The 21,549-nt window shown below is 36.3% G+C and overlaps 1 protein-coding gene across 18 annotated transcripts in view; it reads right to left on the reverse strand.

The window, feature by feature from the left end:
• RALGAPA1 (Ral GTPase activating protein catalytic alpha subunit 1) overlaps window positions 1–21,549 on the reverse strand; it is a 219,588-nt gene that overhangs the window by 41,724 nt on the left and 156,315 nt on the right. For all 18 annotated transcript variants that reach the window (XM_030813587.1, XM_030813603.1, XM_030813555.1 and 15 more), the window contains one exon: window positions 13,825–13,980. In XM_030813587.1, the coding sequence (XP_030669447.1) occupies window positions 13,825–13,980 (156 nt within the window). The remainder of the gene's footprint in view (window positions 1–13,824; window positions 13,981–21,549) is intronic.

Genomic DNA, 21,549 nt, shown 5'->3' on the forward strand with positions numbered 1-21,549 from the left:
AGCATAATTTCACAGCACTTATTAACTATAACCCTAACTTCACTTTTACTAAAATAATAAAAAAATTTAAAAATTATTCCTTATATTTGTTTTTTGAACAAATTCATTTTCCAGACTATATTTAGCATATAGTTCTTTGGAAAATATCTTATATTTCTGTGTAAAATAAAGAAAAACAGATTTAAAATAAAAAATCAGACCAAGCAGCACCACAAGGTTCATTTATTTGCACAACTATTGTGACCAAATTTCAAGACAGAAAATGAAACACTTTCCGTTACACTAATAGTATTTCAGAGGAAATGGACTTAAATAAAGTGCTTCTTTCCCCCTATTTTGGGGGGTCCAGGAAATGAAAGATAGACTAGAGAGTTCAACTAAGTATGTTACAATTATCTCAACTTGATCTTCATCAAACTCCTAAAAGGATGATTCAGCTACCTATGAAGCAGAGTATCAGCAAGTGGCTAGAACAAGGACACAGAGGAAATGAGAGAGGCTCCTATGAACACTTTATACCAATGCTTGCAGCACTTTTGATTTTTAGGGGTGAATACACTCAGTTAAGTGGAAATTATTTTTAACCATTTTCCATCAATCTTCCTCAGGAAGAGATAATTTATAGAACAGATTGTTTGGACTGGGGTTATATCAGGATTTTTATATGGTGGTGTAACATTTCTAAGAGAAACTTAGCTAAACTGAATGTTTGGCTAATTTGCTCAAGAAGTATAGTCTATGTTGTAAATATTCTGCTGCTACTGTCTTGAGCCTTGAAAAAGCTTCTCTTCACAAGAAATATAAATGCTACATTTAAATAGGTTCAAGGATATTTACTTCTCATTCTGAGAAAATAAAATGTTTGAAAATAATTTACAAATCACATATTTTAAATAAAAAGTCAGAACTAAAATTAGTTTCTATAAAATGGATATAAATGATTTTACCCTACCAAGTTTAAAGCAAAGGACCAGAGTCATAAATAATTCTAGCTTGCCAGAGGCATGGCTATTTCTTTATACTGACTGTCGACTATCTAATTTAATTAGAGGTATTAAACTCCTTGCTGAGGTCAACAAGCCTTACTTCCTCCAATATTACACATCAACCAGTGCTCATTAATGTGTCTACTGAATGGATTAACACACCTAAAGATATATGTACAAAGGACAGGGGGGACAACCTAATGATATCCAATTGTTCATTTATAATAGGACACATGTTCTAGCCTCAACTTATTACCACTAATGTGGAATTTATTAAATTCAGGAGAAAAAATACCAATACAGAAAGTGATTTTTTATCAAGGACAACTGGTATAAGACAACTGGCTTCTATGATTAAGTTTAAACAGTTAACCTATCAAAAATAAAGTGATACTAAAATGAAACTAGAATATAAGCCTGCTACTTAGAAAAATCTTATATACTAGAACTCTGAGGAACAGATTAAGGCAACAGTCATTAAGTACAGGGAAATGGGAAACATCAGTATATAGAGAAATCAATGTTTATAAGGTTTTAAAAAATTTCTACGAAAAGAAAGTTTAGGCTAATTACACTGAATTATGAGATCAAATAAAAATTCCCTTTCTGTTGGACTTAAAAGCTGCTATTGTTTCTTGGAGAATCGCAGTGTCAGGACGTATATGACCACATTGTTCATACATATAGAGCTGAAACATTGCTTTAATTTAGTTTGACACTAACAAAGTAAATTTTACTTAAATTGATTTAAATTACTACTAGAGAAAATAAGACATCTCTCCAAAGAGTATATACAAATGGGCAATAAGCACATGAAAAGATGCTCAATATCATTAGAAGGGAAATACAAGTCAAAACCACAACGAAATATCATTTCACGCCTACTACTATGGCTATAATTTTTTTTTTAAAACAGAAAATAACAAGTGTTGGCAAAGATGTGGAAAAATTGCAACTCTTAGGCATTGCTGGTGGAAATATAAAATGATGCGGTTGCTGTAGAAAACATCCTTACAACTTCTCAGAAAGCTAAATATACAATTACCATATGATCCCAGCGATTCCACTCCTAGCTATATAGCTAAATTGAAAACAGGGATTTAAATAGATATTTGTATGCCAATGTTCACTGCAACATTGTTTACAAGAACCAAAAGGCAGAAACAACCCAATTTCCAGCCACAGATGAATGGGTAAACAAAATGAGGTATATACTTGCAACGGATTATTATTCAGCTTTAAAAAGGAATGAAGTGGCCGGGCGCAGTGGCTCACGCTTGTAATTCCAGCACTTTGGGAGGCTGAGGCGGGTGGATCACGAGGTCGGGAGATCAAGACCACGGTGAAACCCCATCTCTACTAAAAATACAAAAAATTAGCTGGGCGTGGTGGCGGGCGCCTGTAGTCCCAGCTACTCAGAGAGGCTGAGGCAGGAGAATGGCGTGAACCCAGGAGGCGGAGCTTGCAGTGAGCTGAGACTGCGCCACTGCACTCCAGCCTGGGCGACAGAGCGAGACTCCATCTCAAAAAAAAAAAAAAAAGGAATGAAGTTCTGAGGTATGCTACAACATGAATGGATCTTGAAAACATGCTAAGTAAAATAGGCACAAAAGGACACATATTTTATGATTCCACTTATTCGAGGTTCCTAGAACTGGCAAATTCATAGAGGAAGTGGATTAAAGGTTACCAGGGGTAGTGGAAGGAGGAATGGGGAATTACTGTTTAATGGGTACAAAGTTGCTGTTTGAAAATTTTAAAAAGTTCTGGAACAAAAACAAAAAAACAAAAAACAAGTTCTGGGTCTTCCAGTTTCTGGTGCAGCATATAAAGGTTTGAAGTCACCACTTTGATCTAACAACAAGTAAAATGCCAAACAAACTGAAAATCAACAATTCTTTTTAGCATCATCAGAGACATGAAGTCACAGGAAAAATGCTCCCCTCCCCATTCCTGGTGTCCCACTGGAGAGAGACAGATAATTACAGCTGACTGATGGGATCTAGTGCCAGTGTAGGAAAACCTGAATTGAATTGCTGGAAGCTCAGTGTGGACAAGTCTAAGAGTTAAAAACTCCAGGAGAAACCAGTCTTATGGGGAACTCCCCTACTTTTGTGAGTTTTATTTCCAAGAGCTCTACCAGGTCCTCACAGTGAATAATAGAGAAAAACATCCTCTTGCTTTACGGAGGGGGAGAGGAAAACAATTATTTGAAACACACCAAAACATTCTGTTCTTCTTTAAAAGGCCTGCCCTCAGTAGAAACTATTTTACCAACGCCTAACCTACCTGGGAGAAGAAAAATAGCCAACTCTGGCTCCTTGGAAGGTCATACTGTTCCACCTAAGGGAAGGGACTGAAAAACACTAGTGAAGTTCACAATCCAGGGCCACAGGCTCAGCAAAATACTGAAACCTAATGATGGGACAATGGAGTGCCTCCCCTTCCCCCACACCTTACCACCGTACCACTAAAGGCCTGTTTACCAGAGTTCCTTTTACCGAGCATATGTTCAGATTTCAACAAAAAATTACAAGACAAAAAACATAGTCTAAAGAGACTGAACAAGCATCAGAACAGAATAAGCACCAGAACAGAATAAGCACCAGAGTCAGATGTGGCAGAGATGCTAGAATTATCAGACAAGGAATTTAAAACAACTATGGTTAATATGCTATGGGGCTCTAATGGAAAAAGTAGACAACATGTAAGAACAGATGGACAATGTATGTAGAGAGATGGAAATTCTAGGAAAAAATAAGAAAAAATGCTAGAGTTAAAAAAACACTGGAACAGAAATTTTAAAATGTCTTTGATAGGCTCATTCACAGACAAGACACAGCCGAGGAAAGAATCTCTGAGCTTCAGGATATCTCAATAGAAACCTCCAAAACAGAAAAGCAAAGAGAAAAAAGACTTATGTTCAAACAGAATATGCAAAAACTGTGGGACTACCACGAAAGATGTAAATACATGTAATGGGAACACCAAAAGAAGAAGAAAGAGAAAAAGGAACAGAAGCAATATTTGAAGCAATAATAACTTGAGAATTTCTCCAACTTAATGTCAGTCATAAACCCAGATCCAGGAAGCTCAGTGAACACCAAGCAGGGTAAATGTCAAAAAACTACACCTAGGTGCAGCATCGTATTTAAACTTGGAAAATCAAGGGGAAAGAAAAATTCTTCACAGAAGCCAGAGGAAAAAAAATCTTACCTACAGAGTAGCAAAGATAAAATTTACTTCTGATGTCTAAGAAATTACATAAGCAAGAAGAGAGTAGAGTGAAATATTTAAAGTATTGAGAGAGGAAAAAAAAATACCACACACCTAGAATTCTGTACCCTGTGAGATTATCCTTCAAAAGTGAAAAAGAAATAAGACTTCCTCAGGCAAAGAAAAATTGAGGGAATTTGCAGCCTGTAGACCTACCTTTCAAGAAATGTTAAAACAAGTTCTTCAGAGAGAAGAAAAACATATATGTCATAAACTTGGATCTACATGATAAAAGGAAGAGTATGCAGAATGAATAAGTGAGGGTAAATTAAACTTTTATTTTTCTTAGTCATAATTGGTTTAACAGAATATAGTTTAATAATAGCAGCAATGTATTTGAATATGTATGCTCATATTCATATATATATAGGCTTATATATACCTAAAATAAATGAAATGAATGACAGCAATGATACAAAGGATGGAAAGGAGGGATTAGGAATACTTTGTTACTGCAAGCAGTAATATATAAGCAGTACAGTATAATTTTTTTTTGAGACAGGTCTCACTTTGTCACCCAGGCTGGAGTGCAGTGGCGCAATCATAGCCCACTGCAGCCTCAACCTCCCCAAGTCGCTGGGACCATGGGGATGCACCATCATGCCTAGCTAACTTTTGTGTTTCTTGTAGAAACAAGGTTTCACCATGTTGCCCAGGCTGGTCTTGAACTCCTGGGCTCAACAGATCTGCCAGCCTCTGCCTCCCAAAGTGCTGGGATTATAGGTGTTAGCCACTGCACCCAGCTGGTATAGTGTAATTTGAAAGTGGACTTGTAACTTGGATTAACTACAAATGTATAGTGTAAACTCTATAGCAATCACTAAAAAGTTAAAAAGTTAAAAAAAGAAGCATAATTGATATGTTAAGAAAGGAGAGAGAAGGGAATCATATAAAATGCTCAATTAAAACCAGAAAAGGCAGAAAAAGTATAAAAGACAAAAACAGGAACAAAGAACAAGGGCAAAAACAGAAAACAGAATACAGCAGACAGAAATGGAAAACAGTAAAGAATATAGCAGATATTAATTCAACTATATTAATAATCGCTTTAAAAATAAGTATTATAAATAAACCAATTAAAAGAGATTGTCAGAGTGGAGCTAAAAACATATATATTGTCTACAAGAAAGCCACTATAAAGACAAATATAGACTAAAAGTAAAAAGATATACCATGCTAACACTAATCAAAAGAAAGCAGGAGTAACTATATTAATTTCAGACAGAACAGACTTCAGAGCAAGAAAGTTATCAGGGATAAAGAGAAGCCTCATATAATAAAGGACTCAATATTACAAGATGACATAGCGATCTGTACATGTAGGTGCCTAACAACAAAGCATCAAAATGCATCAAGCAAAAACTGACAGAACTTCAAACTCACCCCATCTGTACATCACCATCATCAAAGACCAAAGGTAGACAAAACCACAAAGATGGGGAAAAAACAGAGCACAAAAGCTGAAAATTCTAAAAATCAGTGTGCCTCTCCCCCTCCAAAGGAACGCAGGTCCTCGCCAGCAACGGAACAAGGCTGGACGGAGAATGACTTTGACAAGTTGAGAGAAGTCTTCAGATGATCAAACTTCTCCGAGCTAAAGGAAAAAGTTCGAACCCATCACAAAGAAGCTAAAAACCTTGAAAAAAGATTAGACAAATGGCGAACTAGAATAACGAGTGTAGAGAAGTCCTTAAATGACCTGATGGAGCTGAAAACCATGGCACGAGAACTACGTGACGAATGCACAAGCTTCAGTAACTGATTCAATCAACTGGAAGGAAGGGTATCAGTGATTGAAGATCAAATGAATGAAATGAAGCAAGAAGAGAAGTTTAGAGAAAAAAGAGTCAAAAAAGAAATGAACAAGAAATATGGGACTATGTGAAAAGACCAAATCTACGTCTGATTGGTGTATCTGAAAGTGACGGGGAGAATGGAACCAAGTTGGAAAACACTGCAGGATATTATCCAGGAGAACTTCCCCAACCTAGCAAGGCAGGCCAACATTCAAATTCAGGGTGGGGAACATTACACACTGGGGCCTGTGGTGGGGTCGGGGGAAGGGAGAGGGATGGCACTAGGAGATATACCTAATGTAAATGATGAGTTAATGGGTGCAGCACACCAACATGGCGCATGTATACATATGTAACAAAGCTGCATGTTGTGCACATGTACCCTAGAACTTAAAGTATAATAAAAAAAAAAAAAACTCAATCATTTAACAACTCTTTTATTTTTTTGAGACGGAGTCTCACTCTGTCACCACGCTGGAGTGCAGTGGCGCGATCTCAGCTTACTGCAATCTCCACCACCTCCTGGGTTCAAGTGATTCTCCTGCCTCAGCCTCCCGAGTAGCTGGGACTACAGGCGCGTGCCACCACGCCCAGCTAGTTTTTGTATTTTTAGTAACGACAGGGTTTCACCATGTTGGCCAGGATGCTCTCAATTTCTTTACCTCATGATCCATCAATCTCTTGACCTCATGTTCTGCCCGCCTCGGCCTCCCAAGGTGCTGGGATTACAGGCGTGAGCCATCGCTCCTGGCCAACAACTCTTAAATGGTGCTATCATGCCTAAAATTTGTCTTATTTGCTATGACAAAGGATTATTAAACATCCATTTCAGATTCTTCTTTTAAAATAATTAAGGACCCTTGTGACTATTTTGAGGGAAACAGGCATCTTATTTGACATTTCTACAAAGGTCACAGGAATAAAGTATCAAGTGCCATATAATTACCAAGTTTAATAGAGTGAAGTAAAAATATCCTGACAGTTTTCTTTAGTAAAAAAGTCATTTTAATAGAAAATAATCTACTTTGTTCCACTTTTAGGTTTGCAATCTAAGATACTATTAATTTTTACAAATAAAACTATGATGAGATATCCTATTAGAATGACTATTATCAAAAAGACAAAATATAATGGCAAGGATGTGGAAAAAAGGGGACTTTGTTACATAGGTGGTGGGAATTTAAATTAGTACAGGCATTATGGAAAACAGTATGGGGGTTCTTCAAAAAATTAAAAATTAGAACTATCATTATAATCCAGCAATCCCACTACTGGGTATATATCCAGAGAAAATGAAATCAGTATGTCAAAGACATTATCTGCATGCTCACATTCAGTGCAGCCTTATTCACAATAACCAGGATATGGAATCAATCTAAGAGTCCATCAATTGATGAATGGATAAAGAAAATGTGGTATATATACAAAATGGAACACTATTCAATCCTACAAATGAAGGAAATCCTGTCATTTATAAAAACATGGATTAACTTGAAGGACATTATGTTAGGTAAGTTAACCCAGGCACAAAAAGACAATCCATGATCTCACTTTTAAGTGGAATCTAAAAAAGTTGAACTCACAGAAAGATGGAGTACAGTAAGTCCTCACAATGTCATCAATAGGTTCTTAGAATTATTGATTAGCTTGATTTAGCTATTCTACAATGTTTACATATATCAAAATGTGTTGTATATCATAAATATATACAATTTCAATTTATCAATTAAAAAATAATGTTTAAAAAACAAATACATGAGAAATATACTTAAAACAGTCACTATTGTAGGACAGTAGAATAGTAATATATTATTAATTTTAGACTCTGCACTGGGGTTTAAAAATTATGTCCATGGAGCCCTGATTAAATTTATTTATTTTTGAGACAGTGTTTCACTCTGTCACTGAGGCTGGAGTGCAGTGAGTGGTACAATCTTGGCTCACTGCAGCCTCAAGCTCCTGGCCTCAAGCAATCTTCCCACCTCAGCCTCCAAATAGCTGGGACTACGGGCATGCACTACCATGCCTGGCTAATTTTTTTTTTGTAAGTACAGGGTGTCACTATGTTACCCGGACTGATCTCCAACTCCTGGGCTTGAGCAATCCTCCCACCTTAGCCTCCCAAAGTGCTGGGATTACAAGTGTGAGCCACTGTGCCTGGCTTATTTATCTTTTTACACTATACTTATAATTGTGTCTACTTTGGGTATAATTTATTTTCATAGAGATTTAAGATAAATTCCTTGAACAAATGGTTTATGTGAAGTTTTAACAAATCTTTATTCCAATCCTATTTAACATCATATACTATTATCAGTAATGATGTCTTATCTTGTACTTCTAAAAAGCATATGCCAAAAAATTCTGTAGCAAACTTTTCACTGAATATGCTTTCCTAGACTTATTAACTACCTCTACCCCACCACTCATTGCAATCTAATTAGTACCCAGATATTAGTTTTCCTAGCTATTATCCATTTATTAGGCAATTTCTAACAATATTATAAAATGTAAACAAAAGGCATTAAAAGGTAGTTGATATAGTTTGCCTTTGTGTCCCCAACCAAATCTCATCTTGAATTGTAATCACTGGGTATTGGGGGAGGAACCTGGTGGGAGGTGATTGGATCATGGTGGCAGTTTTCCCTATGTTGTTCTAGTGGTAGTGAATTCTCATGAAAGCTGATGGTTTTATAAGGGTTTGACAGTTACTCCTTCACAAGCTCACACTCTCTGTTGCCTGCTGCCACATAAGATGTGCCTCATTCCCCTTCTACCATGATTGTAAGTCTCCTGAGCCCTCCCCAGCCATATGGAACTGTGAGTCAATTAAACTTCTTTTCTTTATAAATCACCCCGTCTCAGTATTCTTTATAGCAATGTGAAAACAGACCAATGCAGTAGTCAATCAAATCTTATAAAAGATTTGTAAAGAGTCCTAAACTTCCTTTTAAAAACAGTATGTTAATAACCCTGTTTCAAAGCTTATTAGCAAAGTGCGAAGAGCTTTGATATCAGGCAACAGAGTATCAAGTGAAATGGCTGATCATGTTCAGTTGGTTACATTTAGTAATAGTTTTGGATACACTGAGGACAGGATTTTCAGTAGAACTCTGGGGCAAAAACAAACAAACTGAGAAGAAAGAGGAGGAGAAGGAAGAGGTAAAGGAGAAATGTTGGATAAAGTTTTACTTTTAAAAATGTTTCTCACAAAACCAACTGTGAGTTGAATACATAAAACTGTACTCTGAGGTATCTCTGTAGCTACAATGACTTTTCCATGGCTGTGTGAGCTACAGCAAAATGGTGGTGTAAATTTTAACAGTTGTGGACCGTCAATATCATTCTATGATATCCCTTACAGATTCTAAGGTAGCAAGATTTATTTCAATTAAGTAACACTTATTTGTTACATTAGTTTTAGCTCAAATGTATGGGATACAGCATGTTATATTTTAAGTGCTTTGTATGTATGTATGTGTTTTTCTGAGACAGGGTCTCACTTTGTCACCCAGGTTGGAGTGTAGTGGTGTGACCACAGCTCACTGTAGCCTGGACATCCCAGGCTCAAGCAATCCTCTCACAGTAGCCTCCTGAGTAATTGGGACTATAGGCACATGTTACCATGCCTGGCTAATTTTTAAATTTTTGGCAGGGGGTCTTACTGTGTTACTCAGGCTGGTCTCAAACTCTTGGGCTGAAGCAATCCTTCCACCTTGGCCTCCCAAAGTTTTGGGATTACAGGAATAAGCCACCACACCTGGCCTGGAATAATTTCTATTTTATTTTTTCCTCTCCCTCAGTCAATATAAACATTGTATCTGAGTCCATGTACTAAGGGCCTTGAAATATAATTTTACCAATGTAAACAAACACAGAAATCTTTCAATTTGTTATATCCCTTGATACGGTTTGGCTCTGTGTCCCCAACTAAATCTCATCTCAAATTGTAATCCACATGTGTCAAGGGAGGAACCTGGTGGGAGGTGACTGGATTATGGGGAAGGTTTCAACTGTGCTGTTCTTGTGCTAGAGAATGAGTTCTCATGAGAGCTGATGGTTTTAAAGTGTGGCACTTCCCCTTTGTTCGCTCTCTCGCCTGCAGCCATGTAAGATGTGCCTTGCTTCCCCTTTGCCTTTTACCAGGACTGTAAGTTTCCTGAGGCTGCTCCAGCCCTGTGGAACTGTGAGTCAATTACACCTCTTTTGTTTATAAATCACCCAGTCTCAGGCAGTATCCTTATAGCAGTGTGAAAACAGACTAATATATCCCTATTTTCTTGAAGGTAAATCCTTTGTTAAGACTGTAACCAATCAGAAATGAAAGTGAAGACATTACAACAGACACTTCAGAAACAGGAAGGATTATAAAGGACTATTATGAACAACTGTATGCCAACAAACTGGATAACCTAGAGGTAATGGATAAGTTTCTAGAATAAAACAGCCTACCAAAATTGAATCAGGAAGAAATGGAAAGTCTGAACAGACCAATAACAAAGAGATTGAAGAATTAATTAGAAAGCTTCAACAAAAAGCCCAGAACTAGACAGCTGCACAGCTGAATTCTACCAAACATTCAAAGAATTATTACCAATATTTAAACTCTTCCAAAAAATAGAGTGAGGGGGAATACTTCCAAACATTTTATAAAGCCAGCATCCCCTCGATCCCTAAGCCAGACAAAGATTAGAAGGAAAGAAAACTACAGGTCAATTTCTCTGATGAACACTGATGCAAAAATCCTCAATAAAATATTAGCAAACGGAACCAATCCAACAACATATCAAAAATATCATACATCCTGACGAAGTGGGACTTATCCCTGGCATGCAAGGCTGATTTAACACACACAAACCAATCGATGTGATACATCACATTAACAGAATAACAGTTAAAAACTATGTGATCATCTCAATTGATGTAGAAAAAGCATTCAACTAAGTCCAACATCATTTATTGAGTAAAACTCTTGACAGTTTAGGTATAGAAGGAAAGTTCTTCAACACAATAAAGGTAACTTATGAAAAACCCACCACTAACATTATAACCAATGAGGAAAAACTGAAAGCTTTTCTATTAACATCTGATACAGGGCAAGGATGCCCACTTTTGCTGCATCTATTCAAGATAGTACTGGAAGTACTAGCAAGAACAACCAGAGAAGAAAAAGAAATATAAGGCATCCAAATCAGAACAGAAAAACTGAAATTATCTTTATTTGCAGATGACATGATACGCTATGTAGAAAGCCCTAGAGATTCCACAAAAACATTGTTACAACTAACATATGAATTCAGTAACGGTGCAGGATACAAAATCAACAAACAAAAATTGCTAGCATTTCTATATACAAATTATGACTTAGCTGAAAAGTCAAGAAAACAATCCTATTTACGATACCATAAAAATACTTAGAAATAAATTAACCAAGGAGGTGAAAGATTTGTACTCTGAAAATTATAAAACATTGATGATATACATTTAAAACACAATGAAATGGAAAGATATCTTGAAATAATATTGTTAAAATGTTCATACTACCCAAAGAAATATGTAAATTTAATGGAATCCCCATAAAAACTCCAATGGCATTTTTCACAGAAATAGAAAAATCAATTCTAAAATTTGTACGGAACCAGAAAAAAACCTCAAATGGCCAAAGCTAAACCGAGAAAAAAACACAAAGGGGCATCATATTTCCTGATTTAAAATTATATTACAGGCTGGGCATAGTGGCTTACACCTATAATCCCAGCATTTCTGGAGGCTGAAGAGGGACTGCTTGAGCCCAAAAGTTTGAGACCAGCCTGGGAAACATGGCAAAACCCCATCTCTTCCAAAAATAAACAAATTAGCCAGCGTGGTGGCGAGTGCCTATAGTTACAGTTACTCAGGAAGCTAAGGGAGAATCACTTGAGCCCAGAAGTCGAGGCTACAGTGAACTGTGATTGCACTACTGCATTTCAGCCTGGGTGAAAGAGTGAGACCCTGTCTCAAAAATAAATAAAATATTATATTATATTATATTATATTATATTATATTATATTATATATTACACAGCTACAGTCATCAGAATGGTATGGTACTGGCGTAAAAACAGAAGTATATACCAGTGGAACAAAACAGAGATCCCAGAAATAAATCCAAACATATACAGTAAACTAATTTTTCACAAGAAGATCAACAGGGAAAGGATAGTCTCTTCAACATGGTCTTGGGAAAATGGCATTTCCACATGGAAAAGAATAAAACTGAATCCTTATCTTACACTATACACAAAAATCAACTTAAAATGGGGAAAAGACCAAAATATAAGACATGAAACCTAGAAGAGGACATAGAAGAAAAGCTCCTTGATACTGGCCTTGGCAATGATTTTTTTGGACATCACACCAAAAGCTCAGGCTACAAATACAAAAATAAATAAATGGTACTACATAAAACTAAAAAGCTTCTGCAGAACAAAGGTAACAGTCAACAAAATGAAAAGGCACCCTACAGAGGGAAAACATATTTGCAAACTGCTTATCTATTAAGGGATTAATATCTAAAATTTATAAGGGTCTTATAAGTCAATAGCAGAAAAACAAATAACCAGATTAAAAACTGGGCTAAGGACCTAAACAGACATTTATTCAAAAACATAAAAGTGGTGAATTGGTATATGAAAAGGCTCAACAATCAGATTAATCATCACAGAAATGCAAATTAAAACCACTATGAGATATCACTTTATACTCATTAGAATGCTATTGCCAAAAAGGTAAGAGATAACAAACATCAGTAAGGATGTGGAGAAAGGGGAACACTAGTACACTGTCGGTAGAAATGTAGACTGTACAGCAATTATGAAAAAAAAAAGTACGGAGGTTCTTAAAGAAATTAAACATAGAACTACCATATGACTTAGCAAACCTTTTTCTGGGCATATACTCAAAGGAGATGAAATCACCACCTCCTCAGGATATCTGCATTCCTATGTTCACTGTAGTATTATTCACAATAACCAAGATATGCAAAACTGTCCATCAATGTACAAATTGATAAAATGTGGTATATATGCATACAATGTAATATTATTCAACCTTAAAAAGGAGATTCTGCCACTTGCTACACATGAATGGACTTGGAGGACATTATGTATCCTAAGTGAAATAAGCCAGACACAGAAAGAAAAAATATTGCATGGTATCACTTATATGTGGAATCTAAAAAAAAAAAATAAAGGAGAAAATATACAGAGATAGAGAATAACACAGTGGTTACCAGGGGTGGAGTGGGGTATGAAACGGGGACACGGAGCTCAAAGGATACAAAGTAGCAGATATGTAGGATGAACAAGTCTAGAGATTTAACACACAATAAAAATTGTATGGTATTTGGGGTTTTGTTAAGTAAGTAGATTTTAGCTGCTCTTGTCATACACACATAAAAAAACTAGGTGAGATGATAGATACGTTAATTTGCTTTAATATAGTAACCATTTTATTATCTATATGTATCCCACATTTCATGTTGTAAACCCTAAATATACACAACAACGTTTATTTTAAAAAAAGACTGCAACCTTTAACCATATCATTGTTTCTTAAAGAAAACATAGTTTGCTGTACAACCACCCTATTTTCAAGACAGCACTGGGTGGAGTGGTATACCATAACCAGAAACAGTGCTTGATCCATTCGATTTCTTACTTACGTATTTTCTGTATTAACTGTCTCAATTATGAGCATTTTATCTGAAAGCACTTCTCAGCACTTACTTTTTTGGTCAAAGAATCATCAGAATCAGAAGGCATTCTTGTTGACACATGAAATATTACTTCTACTGTAGAGGTAGCAAAATATGGAGTGGTCAATCCAGTGCTTTTGTTTTTTTGTAGTCCTCCCATAAAACCACAATGGTTTGTAAGATTTACCTAGAAGTAATGAAGAGCCACATAAATTAATTAAACAAAACCCAAACACACTACTGAGAAAGACTCAAACTTCTTGCTTAAGAAAAAAATTGGGAACAAAGTCTTTTGCATGTTATCAACCAATACTTAATTTAGAATTGTTAGAATTGATTTGTTTGTACTGGTACTTTTTAAGTATTTGAGGATTTCTAATTAGTAGGCGTTAACTAGGAAAGGTATCAACTGCTGTGTACTATGCATCTTTTGTTAGCCTACTAGGTGTTAATGGTAAATTATAAAGGCTATCAGGGCACACCAAGGCCAGGGAGAAAAAAAATCAAGTATGGAAATAGTTTGGGGAAAAGTTAAAACAGTAATACCAGTTTGACAAAATGATTAATTCGCTGTGTTGTATTAACTCATAAAACTGGCTTCCTGATTTGTTAGTACTTATTACACTCCAAAACAAAAATTAGAAATGCAGAACTTAATTACAGTTTAGTTACATTTAAAAAACAACAAAGTGATCTGTCAAAAGATTTTAAAACAATTTTTATTTTCTGATTATAAATATAATACATGTTAATATCAGGGTTATTGCATTGGATGATATTCCCTGGACCTGTGTGATGCACAGAAGCCAAGAATTTGTGTTCATTACAGAAAATTAGGGAAATAGAGGAGAACAAAATTAAAATTTAATGCTTTTAAATTTGTTGAGGCTTGTTTTATGGCCCAGGATATGATCTATCTTGGTATATGTTCTGTGGGAACTTGAAAATAACATATATTCTGCCATTGTTGGGTGGAATATTTTACATATGTAGATTAGATCTTGTTGGTAGCTGCTGTTGTTGAATTCCTCCATGTACTTGCTGATTTTGTCTAGTTTTTATCTTAACTGTTGAGGAGTGAAGTCTCCAACTATAATTGTGAATTTCTCTATTTCTTCTTTCAGTTCTGCCAGGTTTTGTGTCACATATTTTGTAGTTCTGTTATTTGGTGCATATGCATTTAGCGTTGCTATGTCTTCTTGGTGAACTGATTCTTCTATAATTATATAATGTCCTCTGGTCTCCAGTAATTTTCTTTGCTCTAAAGTTGATCTGGTATTAATGCAGTCACTCTGGCTTTTCTTTGATTGATGTTTGCACAGTATAACTTTTTCTATCCTTTTACTTTCTGCCAATCTATATTGTTTTTTATATATATTATTTATTTATTTTGAGATGGAGTCTCGCTCTTGTCACCCAGGCTGGAATGCAGTGGCATGATCTTGGCTCACTGCAACCTCCACCTCCTGGGTTCAAGCAATTCTCCTGCCTCAGCTTCCTGAGTAGCTGGGATTACAGGTGTCTGCCACCATGCCCGACTAATTTTTGCACTTTTAGTAGAGAGGGGGTTTCACCATGTTGGCCAGGCTGGTCTCGAACTCCTGGCCTCAGGTGATCTGCCCACCTTGGCATCCCAAAGTGTTGGGATTACAGGCATGAGCCACTGCGCCCAGCCTATATTCTTATATGTCAAGTGAGTTTCTTTTAGGTAACACATAGGTGGGTCATATTTTTTAATCCACTCTGCCAATCTCTGTCTTTTAATTGGTACATTTAGATCATTTATATTTCATGTAATTATTGACAGGATAGGGCTTAAGCTTGCCATCTTATTTTCTGTTTATTTTCTGTTTTTCATTTCTCTGTTTTACTTTTCCTGCCTCCTATGGGTTACTTGAACATTTTCTAGAACTCTGTTTTTAACTATCATTCTTTTGAGTGTACACTGTTGTATACTTTTGTAGTGGTTGCGCTATGTGTTACATTATATATACAAAACTTATCACAGCCTACTAATGTTGTCATTTTACCTGTTTAAGTAAAGTAACCCTACCTTACTATATGTTCCTTTACCAACCCTGTTTGAAATATAATTGTCATAAATATTTCCTCTACATATATTTGAAAACACATCAGACAGGGTTATAATTTTTGCTTCAACAGTCAAAAATAATTAAGACAACTCAAGATGAGAAAGCACAGTGATTGTACCTATCCATTTTTTTCTTCCCATGGTCTGCCTTCCTGATGTTTCAAAATTCTTCCTTTTATCATTTCCTTTCTATTAATAAAACTTCTTTCAGTGATTGTTTTAGGGTAGGTCTGCTAGTAACAAGTTCTCTAAGTTTCTCTTCATTTGAGAATGTTTTGACCTTCTCCTCATTCCTGAAGGATATGTTTGCGAGTTATCAGATTTTGGGTCTGCTGGGCACAGTGGCTCATGCCTGTAATCCCAGATCTTTGGGAGGGGGAGGCGGGGGGATTGCCTGAGGCCAGGAGTTTGAGACCAGCCTGGCCAACACGGTGAAACTCTGTCTCTACCAAAATTACAAAAAAAATTAGCGGGGTGTGGTGGCGCATGACTGAAATCCCAGCTACGTCGGGAGACTGAGGCACAAGAATCACTTGAACCCAGGAGGTGGAGGTTGCAATGAGCCGAGATCATGCCACTGCACTCCAGCCTGAATGACAGAGTGAGACTCCACCTCAAAACAAACAGACAAATAAACAAACAAAAAACAGATTCTGGGTTGACAGTTCTTTTTTCTTTCAGCATCTGGCTCCCACAGTTTCTGATAAGAAATTTGCTATCTTTTTAATAGTTTCCCCCCACAGATAAGGTACACTTTTTCTCTGGATGCTTTCAAGAATTTTTGTCTTTAGTTTTCAGAAATTAAATTATGATGCATGTTACTACAGATTTCTTTTGATTTATCCTGTTTGGGTTTCACTGAGCTTTTTGAATCTACAGCTTTATGTCTCTCACCAAATTTAGGAAGTTTTCAGCACTTTCTTCAAGTATTTCAAGTACTTTTTCAGACTCAGGCTCTTTCTCCTCTCCTTCTTGGACTCAGATAACAGAATGCTAGATTTTTTTTTTTTGTTAATGTCCCTCAGGTCCCTGATTCTCTGTTCATTATTTTTAGGTTTCTTTTCTTTTCCTTTTACTTTCTGTTTCTTTTCTTTTTTTTTTTTTTCAGACAGGGTCTGCTCTATCACCCAGGCTGGAGAGCAGTGACATGATCTTTACTCACTGTAACCTCCACCTCCGGGACTCAAGCAATCCTCCCATCTCATCCTCCCAAGTAGCTGCGATCACAGGTGCCCGCCACCACACATGGTTCACTTTTCTATATTTTTGGAGAGATGGGATCTCACTATGTTGCCCAGGCTGGTCTCAAAACTCCTGGCTCAAGCAATCTCCAGCTTCAGCCTCGCAAAATGCTAGGGTTACAGGTGTAAGCCACCATGTCCAGCCTAAGTTTATTTTCTGTGCTGTTCAGGCTGTTTCTACTGTTTTATCTTCCAGTTTACTGATCTTCTGTACCCCCATTCCCACTCCACTTGGTTGTTGGGTACAACTACAGAGCCTTTTATTTCAGTTATCGTATTTTTCACTCTAAAACTTTCATTTGGTTGCTCTTTACATTTTCTATTTCTTTGCTGAGACTATTTTTCATTTGTTTCAATGGTGTTACCAATTACTTACTGAAGCATTTCTATCAAGGTTGTTTTAAATATTTGTAATCTTGGTGTGGACATCTGCTGTTTTTTTTTTAAATTCAGTTTGAGATTTTCCTGGTTCTGGATATGATGTGTAATTTTTTATTGAAATGTACACATTTTCATAAGAGTCTGGATCTTATTTAAAATTCCTGTTTTAGCTGGTTGTTTGAAGACTCTGCTGTATGAGGGAAAAGAGCAGAGAATCAGGTGAAAGTGCTGACTTGTTTCTGCCAGGTGGAGGTAAAATTATATGTTCCCTACTCAATCTCTGTTGACAACTGGGAAGCAGGGAAGATCCTCATTACTGATATGTGGAGGCAGGAGTTCTGGCTTCCTATGTGATGTTCACTGACACAGTGGTAAGGGTGACCTCACTACTGCTGGGTGATGGTAAAAGTCCCAATTCTCCAAGAGGCCTCCTCTGAAATGACTCCAGTGGAGAGCAGGTGCCTCAGTAATATTGGTGACGATGGAATTCTACGTTTCCCATGTAGTCTCCACTGACACTTGGGTGTGAATGGGAGACTCATTACCAACTGGTAGACATGGAAGTCTTGGATTTCTACTTGGCCTTCTCTGGCACTATTTGATACTAGCCCAGTGTGGTGTTGGGGGCACCTCATTACAGCCTCATGAAGATGGATGTCTAGGCTCCTTACCCGACCTTTGCTGTCAGGGTGGGGATGGGGTCAAGGAATTTTCTGTGGTGTTTGGCTGGAGTAGCGCAGTTATTATCTAAATGTTTTTCTGCCTTTTTAGGTTGCACCTTTCCTGGGCCTTTGGCTAGAAAGAGCAGGCTTTGGTTGGTGCTTTTTGTTTGCACCCATTGGTGTTTGTAGGTTGCTGACTTCTTCAGCTCCAAGTCTGGGATATATGAGGCAAAAAAGAAAACCCAGAAAATGCACCACTATGTCATCCTTCAGTCCTAAAGTCCCTAGTTATTCTGGCTTCTCTCCATCTTTCAGAGTCTTCTTATGCTTGTTTTATATGTAATGTCTTATGCTTATTGTACTCAGTAGGAAGAATATAGAAAGTATATCTATTTGACTTTCCCAGAAGTGGAAATCTCCTCTGTACGATTTAATGGATTTCAGGATATTCACAGTTAAGTGCAATCATCACTACAGTCAATTATAGAACATTTTCATCACTTCCCAAAGAAACCCCGTATCTTTTAGTTGTCACCCCCCTCCTCCCTCATGCCCCTAAGCAATGATTAACCTACTTTCTGTCTCTATAAATATACCTATTGTGGATATTACATATAAATGGACCATTAATATGTGATCTTGATGATTGGTTTCTTTCATTTAGCACAATGTTTTCAAGGTACATTCATGCTGTAGCACATAATCACTTTGTTCCTTTTTATGACCGAATAATATTCTCTTTTATTGGATACACCACAGTTTAGCCATTCATCCATTGATGGACATCTGGGTTATTTCTACCATTTTGCTAGAGTAAATAATGCTGCCAAGAACATTCATGGCCAGGCTTTTGCATGGACATATACTTTCATTTCCCTTGGGTATATACTTTGGGGGTAGAACTGTTTGGTCACATGGCAACTCAACATTTAACTGTTTGATGAACTGCCAGAATGTTTTCCACAGTGGTTGCACATTTTACATACCTACTAGCGGTGTATGAGGGTTCAGATTGCTCCTAATCCTAGCCAACAGTTGTTATTACCTGACTTTCTGACTGTAGTTATCTTAATGCGTGTGAAATGATACCTACTATGGTTTTGATTTGCATTTCTCCGATAGCAAAGGATGTTGAGCATCTTTTCATGTGCTTATTGGTCATATATCTTTTCTGGAGAAATGTCTATTAGGCCCTTTGATCATTTTTCAGTTGGGTACCTTCTAATCATTGATTTGTATAACTTGTATATTCTAGATACTAGTCTCTTATTAGACTTCACCTTGAAGCACAAAAATTTTAATTTTAATAAAGTACAATTACCTGGTTTTGCCTTTGTTGCTCATGCTTTGTGTCTTATCTAAAAATTCTTTGCAAAATCCAAGATGATGAGGATTTATTCCTATATTTTCTTCTAAAGTTTTAAAATTCTACGTCTTACATTGAGGTCTGTGATCCATTTGGAGTTAATTTTTGTATATGGTATGGGGTAAGAGTCTGGTTTCATTCTTTGCATATGGCTCCCAGTCTCAGCACCATTTGTTGAAAAGACTATTCTTTCTCCATTGGATGGTTGTGGCACCCTTGTCAAAAACAGCTGACCACAAATATGGGGTCTATTTCTGGACTCTCAATTCTAGTCCATTGATCTATATGTCTATCCTTGTAGCAGCAGTACCACACTATCTTCTTTTCTTTTTTTCCCTAAGTTCTGCCCCAGGATCTATCCACACTACCTTGATTAGCATTGCTCTGTAGTAAGTTTTGAAATCAAGAAGTGTAAATCTTCCTATCTTGTTCTTTTTCATGTCTCCCTTACTTTCACTAATACTTTTATGGTATTTTACTTTTTTTAACAGAAAATCTACTTAGGATGTTTTTTATACTTTTCAAAGCATTTTCACATACATAAGCTCTATTGAACTTCACATCATCTCTATTGGGTAAAAAAGTATATTACACCTTTGACAAATAAGCAAAGAGGCATACAGAGCTTAAATAACTCACTTAAGGTAAAACAGCAGGTTAATATGATCCATCAGTCCCACTACTGGATATTCATTCAAAGAAAAAGAAAGCAGTGTATCAAAGGGATACCTGCACTGCCATATTTATTGCAGCTTTATTCACAACAGCCAAGATATGGAAACAACCTAAATATCCATGAACAGATGAATGAATAAAGAAAATGTTGTATGCATACACAATGCAATACTATTCAGCCATAAAATGGAATGGAATCCTATCATTTGCAGAAGCATGGATAGAATTGGAGGTCATTATGTTAAGACAAATAAACCAGACACAGAAAGACAAACATAACATGTCCTCACTCATATGTGGGAGCTAAAAAAGTTGATCTCATGGAGGTAAAGAATAGAATGACAGTTACCATAGGCAGGTGAAGGTGGTGGTTGTGGTGTGGAGATGAAGATAGACTGGCTAACGAATACAAAACATATAGTGAGATAGAAGGAATAAGTCCTACTGTTCAATAGCACATTAGCATGACTGTAGTTAACAACAGTATGTTATTTCAAAATAGCTAGGAGATTTGAAATGTTCCCAACACAAACAAATGATAAATGTTTGAAGTGATGGGTATCCTAAATACCCTGAACTGATCACTACACATTGTATGCACTTATCAAAATTATATGTTCCACATAAATATGTACAATTATTACGTAGCAATAAAAATTTTTAAAAGAAATGAAGTCAGTAAAAACATACAATCTAAATACTACCAACAACCACCTTGACCTAATTGACATACCTAGTTCATTACACTCAATAACTACAGAATATACACATTGTTTTCAAGGGAATAGGGTACCTATACTGGGATATATTATATTTCAAGATACTGATATCTTACAGAGTATATTCTGTGATCACAATGGGATAGAATTAGGTATCATAACGATATCTAGAAAAACCTCACATATTTTGAAATTAAACTACACATTTATAAATACGCTATGTATCCCAAGGAAAAAAATCATAAAAAAATAGGTTAGATTAGCCATAAAAATCTATATAAAACACTAAAGGCTGACATATCAGATACTGTGAAAGGCACTGGGAATTTTAAAAAAAAAATCACTGAGATGAAAATGCCTGCCCTCTAGAAGCTTATAGTCTAATGCAGTGCTCTTTAACAATTTTGCTCATATACGCTCTATAGCAATTTTGGGAAACTACTAAATTGAAAACTGTAACAAAAATTTTTATCAAAAGTTTAAATGGTAGCCAAGGATACAATTTCCAGTGTACTATAAAATAAATATATGCGCTTTAAGTATATTTTCATCAAAATCTTGGAGCTACAGATTTGGTTAATTCAATATATGTAAAATGTCTGGTATTAAATTGATCACAA

This window comes from Nomascus leucogenys, chromosome 1a (genome assembly GCF_006542625.1).
Source record: "Nomascus leucogenys isolate Asia chromosome 1a, Asia_NLE_v1, whole genome shotgun sequence".
Lineage (NCBI taxonomy): Eukaryota > Metazoa > Chordata > Mammalia > Primates > Hylobatidae > Nomascus > Nomascus leucogenys.